A 24223-nucleotide genomic window follows, 5' to 3' on the forward strand; every position below is an offset into this window, starting at 1 on the left:
GAGCCGGTATCCCTGTGGTATGACAGACACACCCACACTTATACGCGTTAAAGCACACACTCACACACACCCACACAGCTACAGCCCTCCATCCTGTTTCCATATAATGCTGTACTGTACACTCCCTGGCTTTTCATTTCTCTTCTCCCAGGGTCTCTGTTTAGGGCTCCTTCCCTCTGAGGCTAGGAGCCAGGCCAAACACAGAGATGCTATCTGCTTCCGTTCTGACGTTTGGGAGACAAATAGGTTTCTGATGAGCACCATGGGGGGGGGGGGGGGGGGGGGGGGGGGGACCCCGTCCCATTTAACAGAAGGGTCATATTTCCCACAACTACCACACACTCTCTATTTCCACCAAACCATAAGACATGCAAATCAAATGTTGTTGGTCACGTACCAGTGGAGGCTCCTCAGAGGAAGAAGGGGAGGACCATCCATCCAAACATTTAAAAAGTTATACATTTTAGATAAAACTACACTATCATCCTCCCTCCTCATAAGCGGCACTGACCGCCACTGTCGCGTACGCATATTTTGCAAATGTTATCGCAGGTGCAGCAAAATGTTTCTAGCTCCAACAGTGCAGTAAAACCTAACAATAAAAAACAATACACATAAATAAAAAAATAGCAGCATGAGCAATGCCAGAGTCCGGAATGTATATACACATACAGTTGAAGTTGGAAATTTACACACACCTTAGCCAAATACATTTAAACTCAGTTAAACTCACAATTCCTGACATTTAATCCTAGTAAACATTCCCTGTCTTAGGTCAGTTAAGATCACCACTTTATTTTAAGAATGTGTCATGTCAGAATAATAGTAGAGAGAATAATTTAGTTCAGCTTTTATTTCTATTGCTTTCACATTCCCAGTGGGCCAGAAGTTTACATACACTCAATTAGTATTTGGTAGCATTGCCTTTAAATTGTTTAACTTGGGTCAAATGTTTTGGTTAGCCTTCCACAAGCTTCCCACAATAAGTTGGGTGAATTTTGGCCCATTCCTCCTGACAGAGCTGTTGTGATTGAGTCAGGTTTGCAGGCCTCCTTGCTCGCACATGCTTTTTCAACATTTCTATAGGATTGAGGACAGGGCTTTGTGATGGCCACTCCGATACCTTGACTTTGTTGTCCTTAAGCTATTTTGCCACAACTTCGGAAGTATGCCGTTTGTCCATTTGGAAGACCCATTTGTGACCAAGCTTTAACTTCCTGACTGACGTCTTGAGATGTTGCTTCAATATATCCACCTAATTTTCCATCCTCATGATGCCATCTATTCTGTGAAGTGCACCAGTCCCTCCTGCAGCAAAGCACCCCCACAACATGATGCTGCCACCCCCGTGCTTCACGGTTGGGATGGTGTTCTTCGGCTTGCAAGCTCCCCCTTTTCCCTCCAAACATAACGATGGTCATTATGGCCAAGCAGCTATATTTTGTTTCATAAGACCAGAGGACATTTCTCCAAAATGTACGATCTCTGTCCCCATGTGCAGTTGTAAACCGTAGTCTGGATCTTTTATGGCGGTTTTGGAGCAGTGGCTTTTCCTTGCTGAGCGGCCTTTCAGGTGATGTCGATATAGGATTTGTTTTACTGTGGATATAGATACTTTTGTACCTGTTTCATCCAGCATCTTCACATGGTCCTTCACTGTTGTTTTTTGCACCAAAGTACGCTCATCTCTAGGAGACAGAACGCGTCTCCTTCCTGAGCTGTATGACAGCTGCGTGGTCCCATGGTGTTTATACTTGCGTACTATTGTTTGTACAGATGAACGTGGTACCTTCAGGCATTTAGAAATTGCTCCCAAGGATAAACCAGACTTTTGGAGGTCTACAATTTTTTTAGGGGGCTGATTTATTTTGATTTTCCCATGATGTCAAGCAAAAGGGCACTGAGTTTGATGGTAGGCCTTGAAATACATCCACAGGTACACCTCCAGTTGACTCAAATATGTTGAGTATACACAACATTGAGAACATAGACTGACAAGGTGAATCCAGGTGAAAGCTATGATCCCTTATTGATGTCACTTCAGTCAGTGTAGGTGAAGGGGAGGAGACAGGTTAAAGAAGGATTTTTAAGACAAGACAATTGAGACATGGATTGTGTATGTGTGCCATTCAGAGGGTGACTATTTAACAATCTGATGGCCTAGAGTTAGAAGCTGTTTTCCATCTTTGACACACCTGTACTGTCTTCTCCCTTCAGATGGTAGCTGGGTGAACAGGCCGTGGCTCGGGTCGCTGAGGTCCTTGATGATCTTCTTGGCCTGGAGGGCAGGCAATGTGCCCCCGATGATGCGTTGGGCTGACGCGCCACCCTCTGGAGAGCCCTGCAGTTGAGGACGGTGCAATTGCCCTACCAGGTGTTGATACAGCCGACAGGATGCTATCAATGGTGCGTCTGTAGAAGTTTGCGAGGGTCTTAGAGGCCAAGCCAACATGTTTTATCCTCCTGAGGTTGAAGAGGCAATGTTGCTGTTGTGCCTTCTTCACCACCCTGTCTGTGTGGGAGGACCATTTCAGGTTGTCAGTGATGTGCACGTCGAGGAACTTGAAGCTTTTCACCCCCTACACTGCTGCCCTGTCGATGTGGATGGGGCGTGCTCTCTGCTGTTTCCTGAAGTCCACCATCAGTTCCATCCATTTAGTTGACATTGGGTAAGGTGATTTTCCTGGCACTACGCCACTAGGGCTCTCACCTCCTCCCTGTACTTTCTTGGGTACAGGAACAATTGTGGACATCTTAAAGCAAGTGGGGACAATAGCCTGGGATAGGAAGAGATTGAATAAGTCCATAAACACTCCAGCCAGCTGGTCTGCACATGCTCTGAGCACACCATTCTGCTCCAGTCTCTGAAGAGAACAGGAGAGCACATATACTGAGAAAGCTGTAGATAATTGAGTGATGCCCTTGTTGCAACACAGTATACAACACTAATACAGTCCTGCCTGTGCGGAAAATCTGAAAGGGGGATGCCTAGTCAGTTGTACAACTGAATGCATTCATCTGAAATGTGTCTTCTGCATTTAACTCAACCCCTCTGAATCATAGAGGTGCAGGGGGCCACTGGCCCAACGCTCCTACCCACCAGGCTAATATACCTACAATGCAGAGATTATCACCTGTGTGTAGATATGTCTATTTGTGGATCACCACTTAAGCCGACCTGACATACTGTATCTCATGACTGTGGCTGACAGCGAGGATCAATGTCTGGGCTCTAATTGGAGAGACAGACAATTGACCATGCAATATGGGCCGAATGGACAGAGAGAGAACCTAACCAGGGTTTAGAACACACACAAACAAGCCGATCCCGGCTGTCCAGAATTAATATGATATTGATATGGCCGGGCAGTATCAATACCTTGCTAATTATTACACTGAGTGTACAAAACATTAAGGACACCTTCCTAATCGTCACGGATCCCCCCGGAACTTTCATTACGCACACCTGGCCCCTATTCCCATTGATTAGTAATAGTATAAGTGTGCCCTTCGTTCACCATTGTCCTGTCGATTATTGTTCCCATGTCCATTGGTGGTGTGAGTACCTATGCATTGGTGCGGCTGTTATGCTGCGTGCTTTATATATTGTGTATTACGGGTATCGTCCCGTATTGTTCAACGAGGTTTACCCTCGCTCTTTTGTTTGGGTACAGCCCAGTGTTTTTGTATATGTGTTTTTATTTTTTTAAACTATTGTGTATTCCTGCGCCTGTCTCCAAAATCCTTTATACCAGCGTGACACTAGCATTGAGTTGCACCCTTTCCCCCCTCCCCCCTTTGCCCTCAGAACAGCCTCAATTCGTCGGCATGGACTCTACAATGAGTCGAAAGCGTTCCACAGGGATGTTGACTCCAACGCTTCCCACAGGGGTGTCAAGTTGGCTTGATGTCCTTTTGGTGATGGCCCATTCTTGATACACACGGGAAACTGTTGAGCGTGAAAAACCCAGCAGCGTTGCAGTTCTTGACACAAACCGGTGTGCCTGGCACCTACTACCATACCCCGTTCACTTAAATATTTTGTCTTGTCCATTCACCTTCTGTATGGCACAGATACACATGGCTCAGTTGCCTCAAGGTTTAAAAATCCTTCTTTAACCTCCCTTTCATCTACACTGATTGAAGTGGATTTAACAAGTGTCATCAATAAGTGATCACAGCTTTCACCTGGATTCACCTGGTCACTCTATGTCATGGAAAGAGAAGGTGTCCTTAATGTTTTGTATACTCTGTGTATATTAAACACTTGCAGGAGTTAGTATTGGGGGCTCTGCAATGTAGCGTGACTTGTAATTAACGCTAAGCCCGGGAGAATGTTTGGTGCGCCCCTAGACGGACCAACCAGTAATGGGTTTCTCTTTCTGAAGGGGGTTTTATGGCATGCTAATCGATTGGCTGGGAGTGGGGACAGGGTTTGCTGAGCACCGAGCCAGGGGTATCTACAGGAGCAATGAAGTGCTATCATGGAGAGAATAGAGAGAGAGAGGAGTAGTCGATGGGGAAAAAACACACTGCTTGATGTCATAATCATTGAGATAGAGCCACTGTCACACACACACACACACACACACACACACACACACACACACACACACACACACACACACACACACACACACACACACACACACACACACACACACACGCATGTAAACATTCCCACACACACAGGAACACACACACGAACACAGGAACACACACACACACACAGTGGTTATATCGTGTAATAATAGCGTAGTGCTATATCTGTGCTATTCGCACTGGGAGCCCATGGAGCTAGTGTACAGTATGTGGGTGAGTGAATGAGGCTACTGGGTGTAATGTGGAGCTGAAGATCAGCTGACTGCTGGCAGCATTGTGTAGATCTAGGTGAGTACAGAGCAGCACTGCAAAGCCAATGCAGAGAGCAGAGTGCCACTTCCCTTAAGTCATTACTTTAATAGGCATTTATTAAAAACAGCAAGTGACCTGGAAAAATCTGAAAAATGTTCATTTGGTAATTACTATGATACTATTAGCTGATATGGCATATAATATCCCCAGGACCTCACAGAAGTGGGTGGGTTCAACATAAACTACAGCCCAGAGACCTCAACGTAACATCAGATAACAACACTTCATTTTCTCATTAGGTCTATTTGCTTTCATGGCATGAAACAGACCTAAGCGACAGGGTCAACGATCTATTACTCGGTCCAGTTGGCACAGGTTGTCACGTTCCCCAGACCAGACATTCCCACACAGTAAACATTATATAATTATATAATAATTCCATTAGCAATGCCAGTTAGAGCTACAGTCAGGGTCGTGCTCATTAGGGACAAAACACTTTAAAGCGTTTTGCAATGGGCAATGTAAATGGGCATTTCTTATTGGACGAGTCCAGGTTGTCCCTCCCTGTTTTGTTACGTTTACTTCCTGTTTGGAGCCTACTGAACACGACTCAGGTGTAATGAGTGTAGCAGGGGTCAGTATTACCTGTAACCTCCAGGGGCACGGTGTCCTGTTCGTCGTTGATGCCCACTACCACCTCACAGCGGTACATGCCCGAGTCACTGGAGCGCAGACCGCTGAGCGCCAGGCTGGCGTTGTAACGGTTGTCCTGGTAACCGGGCAGGGTGACACGCCCCTGGAATGCCTTCTTAACCTAAACCACGAAAAGACATTACAGTTATGAACACACAGTTAGATCAAAATTAAGCATACAGTATGAAACACAACAAAGATGGCAATGAAAAAGAAAAAGGACATTCCACTAAATGTTTGCTGGTCCAATTATTATAGTTGGCAGCAGAAAAACAGTGAGAGGAAATGTATTTAATCTTATTGTCATAGAAAGAAGAAAGGATTGTGCAGTACATATAGTACTGCACAGTACTGGATTGACGGCCAACACACTCTCCATACACATAAAACCAACATTTTGTATTCTTCTCACTCAGTCAATCTTTACCTTGACTACGTTGTACTTGGCGACCAGGATGGACTGTTCCCTCTGCCGACCATCGTCACCCCTCTGTCCCCACACCTTGGTCCACTTGATGCGGGGGGGCTCGTGGGTAGGGGTGGGGCGCAGGGTGAAGACACAGGGCAGCAGGACGGTGTTGGCCAGCTGCTCCCTCACCCTCTGGTGGGTCACCTTCCTCATGTTCACCACCGGGTCTGACCACACCAAGCCTGGGGAGGGGAGAGGACGAGGAGGAAGAGGAGGAGGAGGAGGAGAGATACACAATCAGGTCCACAGTGTCAGACAAAAACACTGGAAATGGATACTAGGTCTACTACGGCATGATACAGCTGCTTTTTTATCCACGTGTCAAGACCTGGTTCAGCTGGGTCAAGTGTGTACTGGGTTTGTACTGGGCTGGAAGGGGATCACTGATATACAATACTATCACATTATATGTTCTTTGGCATGGAGAAAGGTGGGGATCGATTCCTGTGTATCTATTGGGGGATGTTGCTCTTGTTCAATCAGTCCTGCAATTGTAAAGTATAACACAAGAGGATGATCTCTATCCTATCTGATTGATTATTGGTCCTTGATTATTGGTCCCAGCAAGGGTCTCCAAAGGTCTCCAACCTTTTCTAGCACGAGAGCTACTTTTAGAAAATGAACTATGTCGCGAAATACTATTGTTTTTTTCTTCTTCAAATAAACACATTCTTCTCTTCTCCTTTACCCTGCAACTCTTCCCCTGGTCCTTCGTGTACAAGATATGTGTTTTCTGTGGTAAAATAATGGTTAATAAAGAACTCTAAGGGGGTGCCCAAAAAATCATATTTAGTATTTTCCTGAATTCAGTTTTTTACTCTCGATATTACAATTATTCACAGAGAAACAATTCATATTTATGTTCTGAGTCCATGTCAATATTTAAATCACACCAGAAGACCATTTTTAGGGTCTGGAATAAAAACTAACACATTTAGATTTTTTTGTTGTGTGTAATTCGCCTTTAATTGCACATCTAGCAAGAGAAGACTGGGTCGGCCTAGAGATGTTTCTGCTGTTAGGGCTACTGCTGCAGAACATGGCATGACAGAGTTTGCAAAACCATCACCTCCCAATTGATACAAATAATCATGATATAATTCTGCCAAGCCTACTTTGCAGTTAACATGTAATTGAGAAGGTTTTGGGGGAAAGTCTTAGCATTGCTAACTAGCTACATACAAGTGATAAACAAATGCGGGCACAAAGAAGACAGACGGGCAATATTGCTGGAAATGATTTTGAAGATATTGTGTTACATTTGGCTATTTAAGCCAACAGTGGTTAACCAAGGGTGGGATAATGACAATGTGGCTTTGATTGGATTGTATAGCCAGGAGCTTTATGTTTATGACAGCTTGCGATGGAACACGTCAAAAAAGGCATGTACATTCAGAATTGATTCGCGAGCTAAACATAGATGGGCGCTAAGCTAGTTGTAACTTGCAATCTACACGTTGGAGACCCCTGCTCTACAGTCCCGTAGGATAGAGATATAGACTGTATCTCTATCCATTCATACCTTTCACCTTATTATAAATGAGGTTAACATTGGAAGCTACTGGCTTTTTTTCTCTACTCCACCCCTCCTCCCTCCACCCCTCCACTCCTCCTCCCTCCACCCCTCCTCCCTCCACCCCTCCTCCCTCCACCCCTCCTCCCTCCACTCCTCCACTCCTCCTCCCTCCACCCCTCCTCCCTCCAGCCCTCCACTCCTCCTCCCTCCACCCCTCCTCCCTCCACCCCTCCTCCCTCCACCCCTCCACTAGTCCTCCCTCCACCCCTCCACTACTCCTCCCTTCACCCCTCCACTACTCCTCCCTCCACCCCTCCACCCCTCCACTCCTCCTCCCCTCCACTCCTCCTCCCTCCACTCCTCCTCCCTCCACCCCTCTACACTCCACCCCTCCACTACTCCTCCCTCCACCCCTCCACACTCCACCCCTCCACTCCTCCTCCCTCCACTCCTCCACCCCTCCACTCCTCCTCCCTCCACTCCTCCTCCCTCCACCCCTCCACTCCTCCTGCCTCCACTCCTCCACCCCTCCACTCCTCCTCCCTCCACTCCTCCACCCCTCCACTCCTCCTCCCTCCACTCCTCCTCCCTCCACCCCTCCACTCCTCCTCCCTCCACTCCTCCTCCCTCCACACCTCCACTCCTCCTCCCTCCACCCCTCCACTCCTCCTTCCTCCACCCCGCCTCCCTCCACCCCTCCACCCTCCCCTGCTCCTCCTGAGACCAATCCAAGCCCAAAGTCATTAGGATACGTGGGAGTGTGTTGGGATGTGGAGGTATCGACAACATCAGCCGCCAGTGCCTGGGAAGGCCAGCAGGGAATACGGGCACACACACACTCTCCCCCAGACTTAAAAGCCCTCCTTATTATAAAAACGTTCAATCAGCAAAACACTCACTGTGGGACCTCTCTTATAGGAGCATTAATTAATAATAGCATTGAGATCTGTCAGATAGGCTGTATCGTTTGAGTGGAACCAGGGGAGAAATGCATATACTAAAACCCTCTTATTTCTTTCTCGATTGCCCTGGCAGCAGGGGGGAAACATAGACTGCTAGTGTCACGCTGTTATGAATGAGAGACGGAAGGAAAGAAAGAGAGAGAGAACTGAAGGCAGTGGTTGATGGTAGGAAGTACGGGGAAATGAGGGTATTGATTTATTTTCATTACTATTCGTTTCCTCTACACCTGCAGCGTCGACTCGCTCCCCGTTCCTATTTCATCTGATGAGATTCATGTAAAGTGCGGCGGAGCAGGGTTGTGGCGGAGCAGGGTTGTGGCGGAGCAGGGTTGTGGCGGAGCAGGGTTGTGGCGGAGCAGGGTTGTGGCGGAGCAGGGTTGTGGCGGAGCAGGGTTGTGGCGGAGCAGGGTTGTGGCGTCGCACCGCTGGTGGAACGTGTCTCTCCTGGCTTTTCTCCACAGTAATTAAGTAGCTGATTGGAAGAGCGATGCTTCCCGAGATCATCACAGACACACCATTGTGCTTTTCTCTCTCCCGGCCACTGAAGCTTTTTATTTTTGCCTCTGTTCATTCTTCTGACACAATCTATTTTTCTTCCGTTTTCCTTTTCTGAAACCTGGCTTGATGTTTTCGCTCGGCATCAGCTAGCAATTTCGTTACATTCAGTCTGTGACGGCAATTCAATTTGGCCTCTGTTGCCTCATTTTCAATTCACATTGAATTATGCCCAATGCCAGATGGATAAGAGTGGTGTGCGTATGTGTGTACCCTCCCCTCATAGCCCAACGGTTACCCTTGGCCTGGCATTCAGCCCCAACCCCTGCCCCAACCCCTGCTTGAGAACATCTCATCTCTCATTCATTATTCATGGCACACTGAATACACATATGCTACTCATACACACGCGCAAGCTTTTGTGGGAATATATCATTTTCTGTCTGATGGTTTATTGTGTCTTTGAGCACGCCAGAGCACACAAATAGCAGACGAGACGTGTGAATGGCTGTCAGCGCTCGTTGCTACATGCTTTATATGCTTTACCCGTGGCTTCCTAAGAGGCTGACTGCCACTTGGCGAAGAGCTTAACATCAACACACAGAGGGCTCCTCTCCATCTGTCTGTGTGTGACATGCTGAACACTCCGAGACGCCCACGGTGCTGTGTTTGACTCCCTCACCTAGCTGATCTATTTGTAAAACCGTGTGGCTGGCGCTGCCTCCGACGGCATGAAAGGTGATTCGTGCTTACAAAGGCTGTTTTCTCTCAGCACACTCAAGTGATGCTCCACCTGCCTAGAGAGCTGTGACCTGTGAGGGAAAACATGGTCGCCTCTTTTCAAAAAGGGGCGTTTAATGGGGCTAGGGAATATCAAACACGAGCTCAAGATGGAAACAGAACTTTGTGAACTACAGGTTTTATACTGTGCATCTTTGTGTGGCTGTGTGCTGCAGAAGGAGCTTTAAACCATATCACCTATGAGACAGATTTGATTACCGGTATGTTACGAAGTCTACGAGGTTATAAGGAATTTCCAGAGATTTCCGTGGCACTGAAGGCAATTGATCATATCAGTAGTGTCATTCGGGGCATTCTCGGTTCCTGAGACAGAATGTTCCGGTAGGTACAGTTTCTCCGTGTGACATATGAGACCGTCCTCTGAGTACAAAATGTAATGTGTTTCAGTCTGTCAGGGAAAATGGTGGAACTTCTGAACTTTGCTCACTTGGTAGCAGCAGCCCAATTTCCTCAGAGGGGAGTATAACGCAGTAAAAAGAGGTTTGGGGTTGGCACTCTGCTCAGAACATGATGGTGAGGATGGCAAAGGGAGGAAGGAAAGACAGGAGGAAGCGAGAAGCGACAGTGTGATTTATAGAAGGGAAATGGAGTAATGTAAATCACACATATGCATGTGCACGCACACACACTCATTTTCTCTCGAAAGTGTCTCTACTCTGGCAGCATAAGAGGCAGAGATTGGAGTATGCTGGTTCTCTCAGGCTCAATGGAGTGAGTCAGCAGGTCTGAGGAGACACACACACACTCTTCTCCTCCCTGTTCTCTACTTCCCACGGGAATGTGGTACTCATCAGTGTGTTTACTGCACACACACACACACACACACACACACACACACACACACACACACACACACACATATACACACAGTCCCCAAGGACTATCACGCTGCAATTTCTGGGCCACCTCTCCTGTAGCTGGGGAAAATGTAAAACAGACGAATGTATGTTTAAGCTGAGAAGCACCGATAATGCTTCAACTGTGTAATCATGAGGCATGGCAGTGTTTGCCAAACCCTGTTCCACTTTCCACTTGGCCAAGCAGCTGTATGGTGATCCACATTACCATTGTGTTGGCCGTGTTCCCACAGCACCCAAACAAATGTGCAGGGAATTAAGTCAAGTTGTAACCACTGTTCTCCTTCTGTCAACCTTGCTTTGTACAAATGTGGTTTTAGTTTCTCTTCCCTTTCCCAGATTGTATTTCGTTTTCTACACCGACTGCAACAATTTGTGACACAAAATCAATTGCAGATACACTTGTTAAAAATCCAAATGAGTGTTTAAAGCGGAGGCCCACGATACAAAATGGCTCTATTCCCACATGGTTAAATAATGAATGTAAGTGCTGTGGCCCCCATCGCAATAGATATACCAAATCTGCATTTAGATGGAAATGTTTTTACAAGCAGAACCCCATTGAGACCCTCCTTTGTTTGGAAATCCGCCTGTTTTTCATTTGACTTTTTCATCTAAATGAGGCCCAATCAAAGACTGCCTAACCTGCGAAGGAAGAGGCGAGGCAAAAGAGCACTAAGTGAAAAAAGAGCAAGAGCGAACGAGAGCCTGAGGCGGGGAGACAGGAAGAGAGGAACATGTCTCTCTTCTTGTGCTCAATCACACAACAGGACTTTCTGACCTATGTGATTGTCAACTTGGTCACATTTGTCATCTTCCTTTTTTTGAGCAGCAGGAAATTATCAACTGCAGGCAGAAAGAAGCCTTTATCTGCCTCGAGCAGAGAGAGGCTGTTAATGCGTTCTTCCACAGTTATAAGTGCACAATGGCCGACACCTCTCCGCCCGGTCTTACCTGTAATGGGCTTTTCAATGATAAATAAAGGCCCCATTGTCTTCTATTAGACCAGCCACCTGGCTCTGAGCTGATCAAGTGTGTCATTGGCATTGACTAGCGATGTGTCTGGTATTTGCGTTGTCATAAATCAAGAAACATCTTCTGTCTGAGCTCTCTCTCTCTCTCTCTCTCTCTCTCTCTCTCTCTCTCTCTCTCTCTCTCTCTCTCTCTCTCTCTCCATGAACTTTGTGTGATAGAGGCTGCCACGAGTTCTGATTTAGAATGTGCTAACAATACTGTTTATCTGTTCTATTAGAAGGCTGTGTCTTTTTATATATAAATGCCTGGATCTATCTACAATACATACAAGGACAAGTATTTGAACAAGAGAGTGAGGAGAGAGGCGAGCGAGAGGGAAGAGAGAGAGAGAGGAGAGATACAGAGGGAAATTAAAGAGAGTAGAGAGAGGGGGATGTTGAAGCTGTTATCTTGCAGATGCTAACTCCTCCTAAATCAGCCCTAATGATAACCATGGCAACAGAGACACCACAAGCTGAGACAGGGAGGTGGGGTTTTAGGGAAAACCACATCCTCTGTCTTTCAGTGTAGGTTGGAATTTATTGTCATGAATCTTGCCCTGGAGGCAGCTTTGCAGAGTGGTCACCAACTGGCACAGCAATGGTAAATCTAGCCCTAACCTTAACCCCCATGCTAACCCTAATGCCTAACCTTACATTTTGACTAAAAAGCAAGTTTTACATTTTTACAGATTCTAACTTTGCAGCTGTCCCAGCTAGCGGAAATCGCTCAGTCTGCTTCCAGGGCAAGATTCATGACAATTAAGTCAACCTGCTCTTTCAATGGCCAAACACATAACCTCTCCACTTATAGTAGCTAACACAGAGCTCTGTGTACGTGTTACTGTTGTGTAGGGGTAGTCTGCTATCATGGCAGGTCTGTAAATTTGTAATCTAAATGGAATAAGGGGGAGTAGCTTTTTGACAGAAAACCTCCGCTTCTCTACCCCCTCCGCTCCACTCCTTCATTCCTCCATCCCACTCCTCCGGCCTGCCATCTCTCCTGCAGTCAGAGCTGCCCGTCTGACAGTAGATTAAGCTAGTGTGTGTGTTTGTGCGTGTGCGTGTGTGTGTGTGTGTGTTTGTGTTTGTGTTTATATGTTGTAGCGAGTGCACAGCGGGCCTTCAACAGACAGGCACCACACATGGGCTTGGAATGACATTCCCGTGCTGGGACTCTCTCGTATAAAATCATCTCTCCGGGACCCATTCCCCTTCCTCTTCTCCTCTCCCCCTCCTCTAGCTATGAATAATAGCCATAACTGGGGATAGGGGCCTGCGTCTGAGCCCTGTCTCAGCCCTGTCTCAGCCCCGTCTCAGCCCTGTCTCAGCCCTGTCTCAGCCCCGTCTCAGCCCCGTCTCAGCCCCGTCTCAGCCCCGTCTCAGTCCCGTCTCAGCCCTGTCTCAGCCCTGTCTCAGCCCTGTCCCAGCCCTGTCCCAGCCCTGTCTCATCCCTGTCCCAGCCCTGTCTCAGCCCTGTCTCATCCCTGTCCCAGCCCTGTCCCATCCCTGTCTCAGCCTTGTCTCCGCCCTGTCTCAGCCCTGTCTCCGCCCTGTCTCATCCCTGTCCCAGCCCTGTCTCATCCCTGTCTCAGCCCTGTCTCAGCCCTGTCTCCGCCCTGTCTCATCCCTGTCCCAGCCCTGTCTCATCCCTGTCTCATCCCTGTCTCAGCCCTGTCTCAGTCCTGTCTCCGCCCTGTCTCATCCCTGTCCCAGCCCTGTCTCATCCCTGTCCCAGCCTTGTCTCAGCCCTGTCCCATCCCCGTCCAAGCCCCGTCCTGTCCCATCCCTGTTCCAGCCCTGTCCCAGCTCCTGTCCCATCCCTGTCCAAGCCCAGTCCTGTCTCATCCCTGTTCCAGCCCTGTCCCATCCCCGTCCAAGCCCCGTCCTGTCTCATCCCTGTTTCAGCCCTGTCTCATCCCTGTCCCTGCTCCTGCCCTGTCCCTCCCTGTCCCATCCCGCCACACGTCGGTTTAGTGCCACTCGGAGGCTGCTGGCGTGACTAATGCCTGCGCCCTGTGTGGCGTAATGATACATTTATCTGAAATGGCACAGGGCCCAGTTCCCCCCGTCCTCATCTCTGACCCGTCGAACAAACACATTCACCAGAGGAGCTGTTAATGCGAGCCACCCATCTGTGCCCACTGCTCCCCTGCCTCCCTCTGTCTCCCTTCATTACCAATTTCCATATTCACTCACCCGAAAAGGAGGAAGTTAGAAAAGGGGGTGGTGCAGAAGATGGACGTCTTCAAAAATACCCTCTCCACAGTAGAGGGGTAGAATGCATCTTGTTCCACGACAGACATAGAGGCTCATGCATGTCAGTAAGAAATTGGGCATATGACTCAAGGGAGGTACTTTATTGTGCTTATGCTATGTGTGACCGCTGGGCTTCTTGGGATACATAACATGCAGGCTATTACAACTACAATAACTGCCATTACACCCATGAACGCATGTACACACACACATAGTCACTCTCTCGTGCTGAGGGAGTAGCTTGCTGAGTCACAGGCCTACAAGCCTTAGTGTTCCTCATGCCTCACAATGCTCTGCTGTTTATCTTGACATAAGGCAGAACAATGGCGTGCAGATGGCAGCAGACGGAGCTGGGAGACAGGCGGGCACAGGGGGCATAGAGGGAGCACATAGGGGCTTTGGTCTAGGCTCCCTCCTGGTAAGACCCTGGATGCAATCCTACTAGGAGACCCTTCCAGACCCTGCACCCTGGATAATGTGTGTGCGTGTGTGTGTGTGTGTGTGTGTGTGTGTGTGTGTGTGTGTGTGTGTGTGTGTGTGTGTGTGTGTGTGTGTGTGTGTGTGTGTGTGTGTGTACATGTGTTTGTGTGTGTGTGTGTACATGTGTGTGTGTGTACATGTGTGTGTGCGCAGGTTTTACCATTATCCTGGGTCTCTCATGTAGAATCTGTGAGTGTGTGTACACGGCTACTCGAGCCCCTGCAGACCACTGCACTGGCCAGATAAGACTCTCGGAGTAGGACCGGTCCAGGATCAGCTGTTGTCTTCAGGGAGAGACTACTCCCTGACAGCTCATGATCTCAGACCTGCCGAAGTGTTCTCAAGGAGAATGAGAGAGAAACACGCACTGACAAGTAGTCAGAGGGTAAAAAAGACCTTACCCAGGCATCTTTCAAACTATTGCCTGACTTTTCAGAGTGACGATGCTAGAGGACTAAATTGTCCTGACAAATGACTGCTCTTGCTGTAATGTGCAAGGACAGCTCTGACACACTGACACACAGCATAGCACTCAGGAATTCACATTACGGTCTCAGAGCAAAACGTATTATATTTTACTAAAAATAATACCACGTTACTTCAAATCAAATTCTATTGGTCACATGCGCCGAACACAACAGGTGTTTCACCTTGAAATGCTTACTTAAGAGCATATTCCCAACAATGCAGAGTTAAAAAGTAAGAGAAATATTTGCTAAATAAAAAAGGAAATAGTAACATAAGAAAAAACATAATGAGGCTAATAACAGTTGAATTTGGAAGTTTACATACACCTTAAAACTCAGTATAATACATTTAAACTCAGTTTTTCCACAATTCCTGACATGTAATCCAAGTAAAAATTCCTTGTCTTAGCTGTTAGAATCACCACTTTATTTTTAGAATGTGAAATGTCAGAATAATAGTAGAGAGAATGATTTAGTTCAGCTTTTATTTCTTTCATCACATTTGTATTTGGTAGCATTGCCTTTAAATTGTTTAACTTGGGTCAAATGTTTTAGGTAGCTTTCCACAAGCTTCCCACAATAAGTTGGGTGAATTTTGACCCATTCCTCCTGATAGAGCTGGTGTAACTGAGTCAGGTTTGTAGGCTTCTCTGCTCGAACATGCTTTTTCAGTTCTGCCCACAAATTTTCTATAGGATGGAGGTCAGGGCTTTGTGATGGCCACTCCAATACCTTGACTTTGTTGTCCTTAAGCTATTTTGCCACAACTTTGGAAGTATGCTTGGGGTTAACTTCCTGACTGACGTCTTGAGATGTTGCTTCAATATATTCACATAATTTTCCACCCTCATGATGCCATCTATTTTGTGAAGTGCGCCAGTCCCTCCTGTAGCAAAGCACATGATGCTGCCACCCCCATGCTTCACGGTTGAGATGGTGTTCTTCGACTTGCAAGCCTCCCCCTTTTCCTCCAAACACAGCGATGGTCATTATGGCCAAACAGTTCTATTTTTGTTTCATCAGACCAGAGGACATTTCTCCAAAAAGTACGATCTTTGTCCCCATGTGCAGTTGCAAACCGTGGTCTGGATATTTATGGCAGTTTTGGAGCAGTGGCTTCTTCCTTGTTGAGCGGCCTTTCAGTTTATGTCGATATAGGACTTGTTTTACTGTGAATATAGATACTTTTCTACCTGTTTCCTCCAGCATCTTCACAAAGTCCTTTGCTGTTGTTATGGGATTGTTTTGCGCATTTCCAACCAAGGTACATTCATCTCTAGGAGACAGAACGCATCTCCTTCCTGAGCGGTATGACAGTTGCGTGGTCCCACGGTGTTTATACTTGCGTACTATCTGACCTCCTCCCTAAAGACTGTCTCATCGTCATCGATGATCAGGCCTACCGTTGTTGTGTCATCTGCAAATTTAATGATGGTGTTGGAGTAGTGCGCGGCCATGCAGTCGTGGGTGAACAGGGAATACAGAAGGCGACTGAACACAGACCCCTGAGATGCCCCCTTGTTGAGGGCCTGCGTGGCAGATGTATTGTTGCTCACCCTCACCACCTGGGGGCGACCATCAGGAAGTCCAGGATTCAGTTGCAGAGGGAGGTGTTCAGTACCAGAGTCCTTAGCTTAGTGATGATCTTGGAGGGCACTATGGTGCTGAACACTGAGCTGTAGTCAATGAGTGCAATAGAGATTGCGTCGTCTGTGGATCTGTTGGGGCGGTATGCGAATTGGAGTGGGTCCAGGGTTTCTGGGATGATGGCGTTGATGTGAGCCATGACCAGCCTTTCAAAGCTACAAATGTGAGCGCTACGGGGCTGTAGTCATTTAGACAGGTTACCTTGGCGTTATTGGACACATGGACTATCGTGGTTTGCTTGAAACATGTAGGTATAACAGACTGGGTCAGGAAGAGGTTGAAAATGTCAGTGAAGACACTTGCCAGGTGGCCAGCATGCTCTGATTATGCATCCTGGTTATCAATTTGTAACCTTTCTCACATCGGCTACAGAGAGCGTGATCATACAGTCATCCATAACAGCTGGTGCTGTCACACATTGTTGAGTGTTGCTAGCCTTGAAGCGAGCATAGAAGGCATTTAACTCGTCTGGTAGGCTCATGTCACATGGCAGCTCTCAGCTGGATTTCCCTTTGTAATCTGTGATAGTTAGCAAGCCCTGCCACATCAGATGAGTGTCAAAGCCAGTGTAGTAGGATTCGATCTTAGTCCAGTATTGATGCTTTGCCTGTTTCATAGTTTGTAAGAGGGCGTAACTGGATTTCTTATAAGCGCCCGGATTAGTGTCCCGCTCCTTGAAAGCGGCAGCTCTAGCCTTTAGCACAGTGCAGATGTTGCCTGTAGTCCATGGCATCTGGTTGCGATATGTACAGTACCGGTCAAAAGTTTGGACACACCCACTTTTCTACATTGTACAGTAGAATAATAGTGAAGACATCAAAATTATAAAATAACACATACATGTAGTATGAGTATGAGTCATGTAGTAACCAAAAAAGTGTTAAACAAATCCAAATATATTTTATATTTTAGATCCTTCAAAGTAGCCATCATTACTTTAAGACATGAAGGTCAGTCAATCCAGAAAAGTTTCTTCAAGTTCAGTTCAAAAACCATCAAGCGCTATGATGAAACTGGCTCTCATGAGGACCGACACAGGAAAAGAAGACTCAGAGTTACCTCTGCTGCAGAGGATACGTTCATTGGAGTTAACTGCACCTCAGATTGCAGCCCAAGTAAGTTCAAGTAAGAGACACATCTCAACATCAACTGTTCAGAGGAGACAACGTGAATCAGGGCTTCATGGTGGAATTGCTGCAAAGAAACCACTATTAAAGGGCACCAATAAGAAGAAGAGACTTACTTGGGCCAAGAAACACCTTTGGTCTGATGAGTCCAATCTTCAGACTTTTGGTTCCAATCGCCGTGTCTTTGTGAGACGCAGAGTAGGTGAACGGATTATGCTTTGCTGGTGACACTGTCAGTGATTTATTTAGAATTCAAGGCACACTTAACAAGCATGGCTACCACAGCATTCTGCAGCGATACGACATCCCATCTGGTTTGCACTTAGTGGGACTATCATTTGTTTTTCAACAGGACAATGACCCAAAACACACCTCCAGGCTGTGTAAGGGCTATTTGACCAAGGAGAGTGATGGAGTGATGCATCAGATGACCTGTCCTCCGCAATCACCCGACCTCAACCAAATTGAGATGGTTTGGGATAAGTTGGACCTCGGAGTGAAGGAAAAGCAGCCAACAGGTGCTCAACATATGTGGGAACTCCTTCAAGACTGTTGGGAAAGCATTCCTCATGAAGCTAGTTTCGAGAATTCCTAGAATGTGAAAAGCTGTCATCATCTCAAAGGGTGGCTACTTTGAAGGATCTAAAATATGAAATATATTTTGATTTGTTTAAACCTTCTTTTGTTACTACATGATTCCATATGTGCTATTTCATAGTTTTGATGCCTTCACTATTCTACATTGTGGAAAATAGTAAAAATAAAGAAAAACCCTTGAATGAGTAGGTGTGTCCAAACATCTGACTGGGACTGTACGTACGGTCACTGTGGGTACGACATCGTCAATGCACTTATTAATGAAGCAGGTGACTGATGTGGTAAACTCCTCAATGCCATTCCAGTCTGTTCCAGCAAAACAGTCCTGTAGTTTGGCATCCGCATCATTGGACCACTTCTGTATTGTGCGCATCACTGGTACTTCCTGTTCAACTTTTTGCTTGTAAGCAGAAATGCGGAGGACAGACTTATGTTCAGATTTGCCAAATGGAGGGTGAGGGAGAGAGGTTACGTTACATTAGGCTACCACTGTAATAGAGGTTGTATGGGAAACCTTAGGGGACAAAGAGAACAGTTAAGAGTTGGGTCCAATTTCATCGGAAAAAAGTCTCCTTGGTGTTAAATACAGTCTGTGAACACACTTAAAATGTATAAATTGATGGTTGGGATTACGGAATGCCAAGGATATATTTTTCCATGTTCATTTCCAGTTAAAGGGTTGTTCAGTTGCAATTAGATCTGTGGGCCAAACTTTTTTAATGGCTAGCTCAGAATATAAGCACAGCACAATACGCACAGTATAGTATCCTCCGTCTTGATCTCATTTGACCGGTTTGGTATGATATATTACGTTTGTCTGCTTTAGTAAGATATGCTATGTTCGACTGCTTTAGGATGATATCCTACGTTAGGTTAGGGGTTAAGGTTAGGGTTAAGATTTGTGTTAAGGTTAGGTTTAGGAGTAAGGTTAAGGTTAGAGTTAGGGTTAAGGGAAGGGTCAGCAAACATGCTAAGTAGCTAAAAAAGTAGTAAGTAGTTAGCTAGAATTCTAAAGTTGTCAGTGAGGAGGTTTGAAAACACAACCGCTGTGCTGCTAGACGTTCACGGTATACGCCCTACCAACCACCCTCCTTTCATTGTTGCCTGAAGTAAACTAGTATCCAAACACATTTGAGTGTCCCTGATTTAGTAAAATATGATATGTTTTAAGATATTAAAATATAATACTTCCTGCACCAAACTTTATGTTGTATTTCCAGGCACTAGCATTTCTCCCCATCCTAAAATCGGTTTAGACATTATTTTGCCCCCTGCCTAAGTATATAGAGAAATATGGTGTATCCTATTGCCCTGGAAGAGGTATTCACTAATGTATCCCTTAAACAATGTAAACTATGCTTTGGTGCTATTATTGCGCACACAATTTCTATTTGGCACACAATTGTAAAACAATGTAACTGGGAATCAAAATGGCCCATACTCTAATAGTTCACAATAATTGCTTGTGTGGCCTTTTGCATCCCCCCTATGGGCCAGATGTGGAATCCGTACCCTTACAGATATCACGGACATAATGGTTTGAGAACATTCCAAGATTTGAAAGATAGAAACACATTATCAGGCATCTCCTTTCTTCTATATTTACAATTTAAGTCAGCTTTGCTGGCCTATGGAGTCCCTTGGGAAACCCAACTACCAAACCATTCAATGAATAAATAAATGATCTAAGTTCCCGAAAGGACTGATCTCTATAATATATAAACAACTTTTGGAAAGCTTATATTCTGAGCTAGCCATTAAAAAAGTTTGGCCCACAGATCTAATTGCAACTGAACAACCCTTTAACTGGAAATGAACATGGAAAAATATGACCTTGGCATTCCGTAATCCCAACCATCAATTTATACATTTTAAGTGTGTTCACAGACTGTATTTAACACCAAGGAGACTTTTTTCCGATGAAATTGGACCCAACTCTTAACTGTTCTCTTTGTCCCCTAAGGTTTCCCAGCCAAAACATTTTGGAACAGTTTTGTGAATATATGACAACATTTGGTGAAGTTTTTGTTAGTTTTGGTTTTTTGGTTGTTCGTGCACACTGCATTTTTTTCTCGAGGCAAGCTGAAGTCAGTAGCTGAAGTCTACAACCCTTCATCGGTGATTTGGCTCCCGAGTGGTGCAGCGGTCTAAGACACTGCATTTCAGTGAAAAAGTTGTCCCTGGTTCAAATCCAGGCTGTGTCACATCTGGCTGTGATGGGGAGTCCTATAGAGTGGAGCACAATTGCCCCAGTGTCGTCCTGGTTTGGCTGGGGTAGGCTGTCATTGGAAATAAGAATTTGTTCTTAACTGACTTTCTTAGTTAAAGAAGATTATCACATAGCTCTGTGTAGGATGGGGTGAAATGCTAGTGTCTGGAAATACAAATTAAAGTTTGGTATGGATAGTATTTTATTTTAATATCTTAAAACATACAATATTTTACTAAATCTGGGACTCTCACATTAGTATGATATGTTACAGTAGGGATTCTTCAATGACTATTTTTGTTTCAAAGTAGATTTGTTTAAGACTATCAAGAATGACTCTGTGTGACCCTGATTTAGCCCACTGCAGAAAAATATTAAATGCTTCTGGGGAAAGGCTACGAAATTAATTTAGAATTTATATATTGAATGATTTCCATCTATTATGTTACATAATGAATATCTCAATCAATCAGAGATGATTATTCCTGGCAGGCAGAACCGTCGCACTCTTTCCCATTTAACCACGGGATACAGTTACTGTTAGAAGTTATACTATTAGAATTATCAACAGTGAGAACGAATGGTGCTAACCAAGGAACAATTGAGGCCTGGACAAATATACCTGACTCTGTAAAGAACAATTTCAGATAAAGCCCCACACATACAAACCAATTATACACAGTGGTGTAGTGGAGGATATACGCTGTATACCCACTTATTTCTCAGTGGGAGTTGTCTATACTCACTTCTTAACTTGACATTTTCCACATTTTGATACGTTACAGTCTTATTCTGAAATGGATGAAATTGTCGTGTCCCCCCCCCCCCCCCCCCCTCATCAATCTAAACACAATAACCCACAATGACAAAGCAAAAAAACTTTTTTTTTTTTTTTTTTTTGCGAATTTATAAAAACTTAAACCGGAAATATCACATTTACATAAGTATTCAGACCCTTTACTTAGCACTTTGTTTAATCACCTTTAGCAGTGATTACAGCTTTGAATCTTCTTGGGTATGACGCTACAAGCTTGGCACACATGTATTTAGTGAGTTTCTCTGTCAGATTGGATGGTGAGTGTTGCTGCACAGCTATTTTCAGGTCTTTCCAGAGATATTAGATCGGGATCAAGTCCGGGTCAAAGAGTTCAATCTTGGTTTCATCAGACCAGAGAATCTTCTTTCTCATGGTCTGAGAGTCCTTTAGGTGCCTTTAAGCAAACTCCAAGCGGACTGTCATGTGCCTTTTACTGAGGATTGGCATCCATCTGGCCACTCTACCATAAAGGCCTGATTTGTGGAGTGCTGCAGAGATGGTTGGAAGGTTCTCCCATTTCCACAGAGGAACTCTGGAGCTCTGTCAGAGTGATCCCCGTGTTCTTGGTCACCTCCCTGACCAAGGCCCCGATTGCTCAGTTTGGCCGGGTGGCCAGCTCTAGGAAGAGTCTTGGTGGTTCCAATGTTTTGGTACCTTTCCCCAGATTTGTGCCTCGACACAATCCCGGGACAGTCATGGGGTAGCTTCCCATTTCTGTAGTTTCTGATGCTTCGCAGTATGTTGGAAACACCCGCTTTAGATACAGAAAGTCAACATACGAGAATACCCCTAGAGCGAGGGCGGAAGACTACTCATCGGCTGACAACATGGTAACGACTGGACCGGAAACGACTACGAGTAATGAGAGCACGGCACAAGAGAACACCACAGCAACTGTCACAAGTTCTGCTGCAACAGCGGGCCACAAACAGATGCAGGTACAGTGCCTTGCGAATGTATTCGGCCCCCTTGAACTTTGCGACCTTTTGCCACATTTCAGGCTTCAAACATAAATATATAAAACTGTATTTTTTTGTGAAGAATCAACAACAAGTGGGACACAATCATGAAGTGGAACGACATTTATTGGATATTTCAAACTTTTTTAACAAATTAAAAACTGAAAAATTGGGCGTGCAAAATTATTCAGCCCCCTTAAGATAATACTTTGTAGCGCCACCTTTTGCTGCGATTACAGCTGTAAGTCGCTTGGGGTATGTCTCTATCAGTTTTGCACATCGAGAGACTGACATTTTTTCCCATTCCTCCTTGCAAAACAGCTCGAGCTCAGTGAGGTTGGATGGAGAGCATTTGTGAACAGCAGTTTTCAGTTCTTTCCACAGATTCTCAATTGGATTCAGGTCTGGACTTTGACTTGGCCATTCTAACACCTGGATATGTTTATTTTTGAACCATTCCATTGTAGATTTTGCTTTAAGTTTTGGATCATTGTCTTGTTGGAAGACAAATCTCTGTCCCAGTCTCAGGTCTTTTGCAGACTCCATCAGGTTTTCTTCCAGAATGGTCCTGTATTTGGCTCCATCCATCTTCCCATCAATTTTAACCATCTTCCCTGTCCCTGCTGAAGAAAAGCAGGCCCAAACCATGATGCTGCCACCACCATGTTTGACAGTGGGGATGGTGTGTTCAGGGTGATGAGCTGTGTTGCTTTTACGCCAAACATAACGTTTTGCATTGTTGCCAAAAAGTTAAATTTTCGTTTCATCTGACCAGAGCACCTTCTTCCACATGTTTGGTGTGTCTCCCAGGTGGCTTGTGGCAAACTTTAAACGACACTTTTTATGGATATCTTTAAGAAATGGCTTTCTTCTTGCCACTCTTCCATAAAGGCCAGATTTGTGCAATATACGACTGATTGTTGTCCTATGGACAGAGTCTCCCACCTCAGCTGTAGATCTCTGCAGTTCATCCAGAGTGATCATGGGCCTCTTGGCTGCATCTCTGATCAGTCTTCTCCTTGTATGAGCTGAAAGTTTAGAGGGACGGCCAGGTCTTGTTAGATTTGCAGTGGTCTGATACTCCTTCCATTTCAATATTATCGCTTGCACAGTGCTCCTTGGGATGTTTAAAGCTTGGGAAATCTTTTTGTATCCAAATCCGGCTTTAAACTTCTTCACAACAGTATCTCGGACCTGCCTGGTGTGTTCCTTGTTCTTCATGATGCTCTCTGCGCTTTTAACGGGCCTCTGAGACTATCACAGTGCAGGTGCATTTATAAGGAGACTTGATTACACACAGGTGGATTGTATTTATCATCATTAGTCATTTAGGTCAACATTGGATCATTCAGAGATCCTCACTGAACTTCTGGAGAGAGTTTGCTGCACTGAAAGTAAAGGGGCTGAATAATTTTGCACACCCAATTTTTCAGTTTTTGATTTGTTAAAAAAGTTTGAAATATCCAATAAATGTCGTTCCACTTCATGATTGTGTCCCACTTGTTGTTGATTCTTCACAAAAAAATAAAGTTTTATATCTTTATGTTTGAAGCCTGAAATGCGGCAAAAGGTGGCAAAGTTCAAGGGGGCCGAATACTTTCGCAAGGCACTGTATGTGTCTGTGGTTGGAGGAAAGTTACATCACACCATGGGTTGAGGATCCACCAGGGGAAGAAGGGGTGTTTGGGTAAAGAGAGACAGAGGCCTCGCATTGATTACTTTCTGCGAAAGCGATCAAATCAGTCGAATGAAGCACAGCAACTGGACGCAAACCATAGTTTGCAGTGCACCAGTACCACTGTCATGGAGGACGTAAACTCAATCACCGAAGTAACAACTGAGGTGGAACCAACAACAGGAGTGGAACTCACCCAGCCTCCCAGACCTGCAGTCGAGAGGAAACTACCAGGGCACAGACCGTATGTGAAGTGGCCCGGCGCCAGTGACAAGAAGTTGTGGGAAACAGTGAATACTGACCTTACCTTGACCCTCGAGAAACTT

The 24223-nt window shown here is 45.6% G+C and overlaps 1 protein-coding gene across 1 annotated transcript in view; it reads right to left on the bottom strand.

The window, feature by feature from the left end:
* Positions 1-24223, bottom strand: part of LOC110522983 (neurocan core protein-like) — a 206966-nt gene that overhangs the window by 144769 nt on the left and 37974 nt on the right. Inside the window, exons 3-4 of the mRNA XM_036978016.1 lie at positions 5975-6198; positions 5500-5668 (exon numbers count right to left, since the gene is read on the bottom strand). Coding sequence (XP_036833911.1) covers positions 5500-5668; positions 5975-6198 — 393 coding nt within the window. The remainder of the gene's footprint in view (positions 1-5499; positions 5669-5974; positions 6199-24223) is intronic.

Source organism: Oncorhynchus mykiss, chromosome 5, assembly GCF_013265735.2.
Source record: "Oncorhynchus mykiss isolate Arlee chromosome 5, USDA_OmykA_1.1, whole genome shotgun sequence".
NCBI classification, from domain to species: Eukaryota; Metazoa; Chordata; class Actinopteri; order Salmoniformes; family Salmonidae; genus Oncorhynchus; species Oncorhynchus mykiss.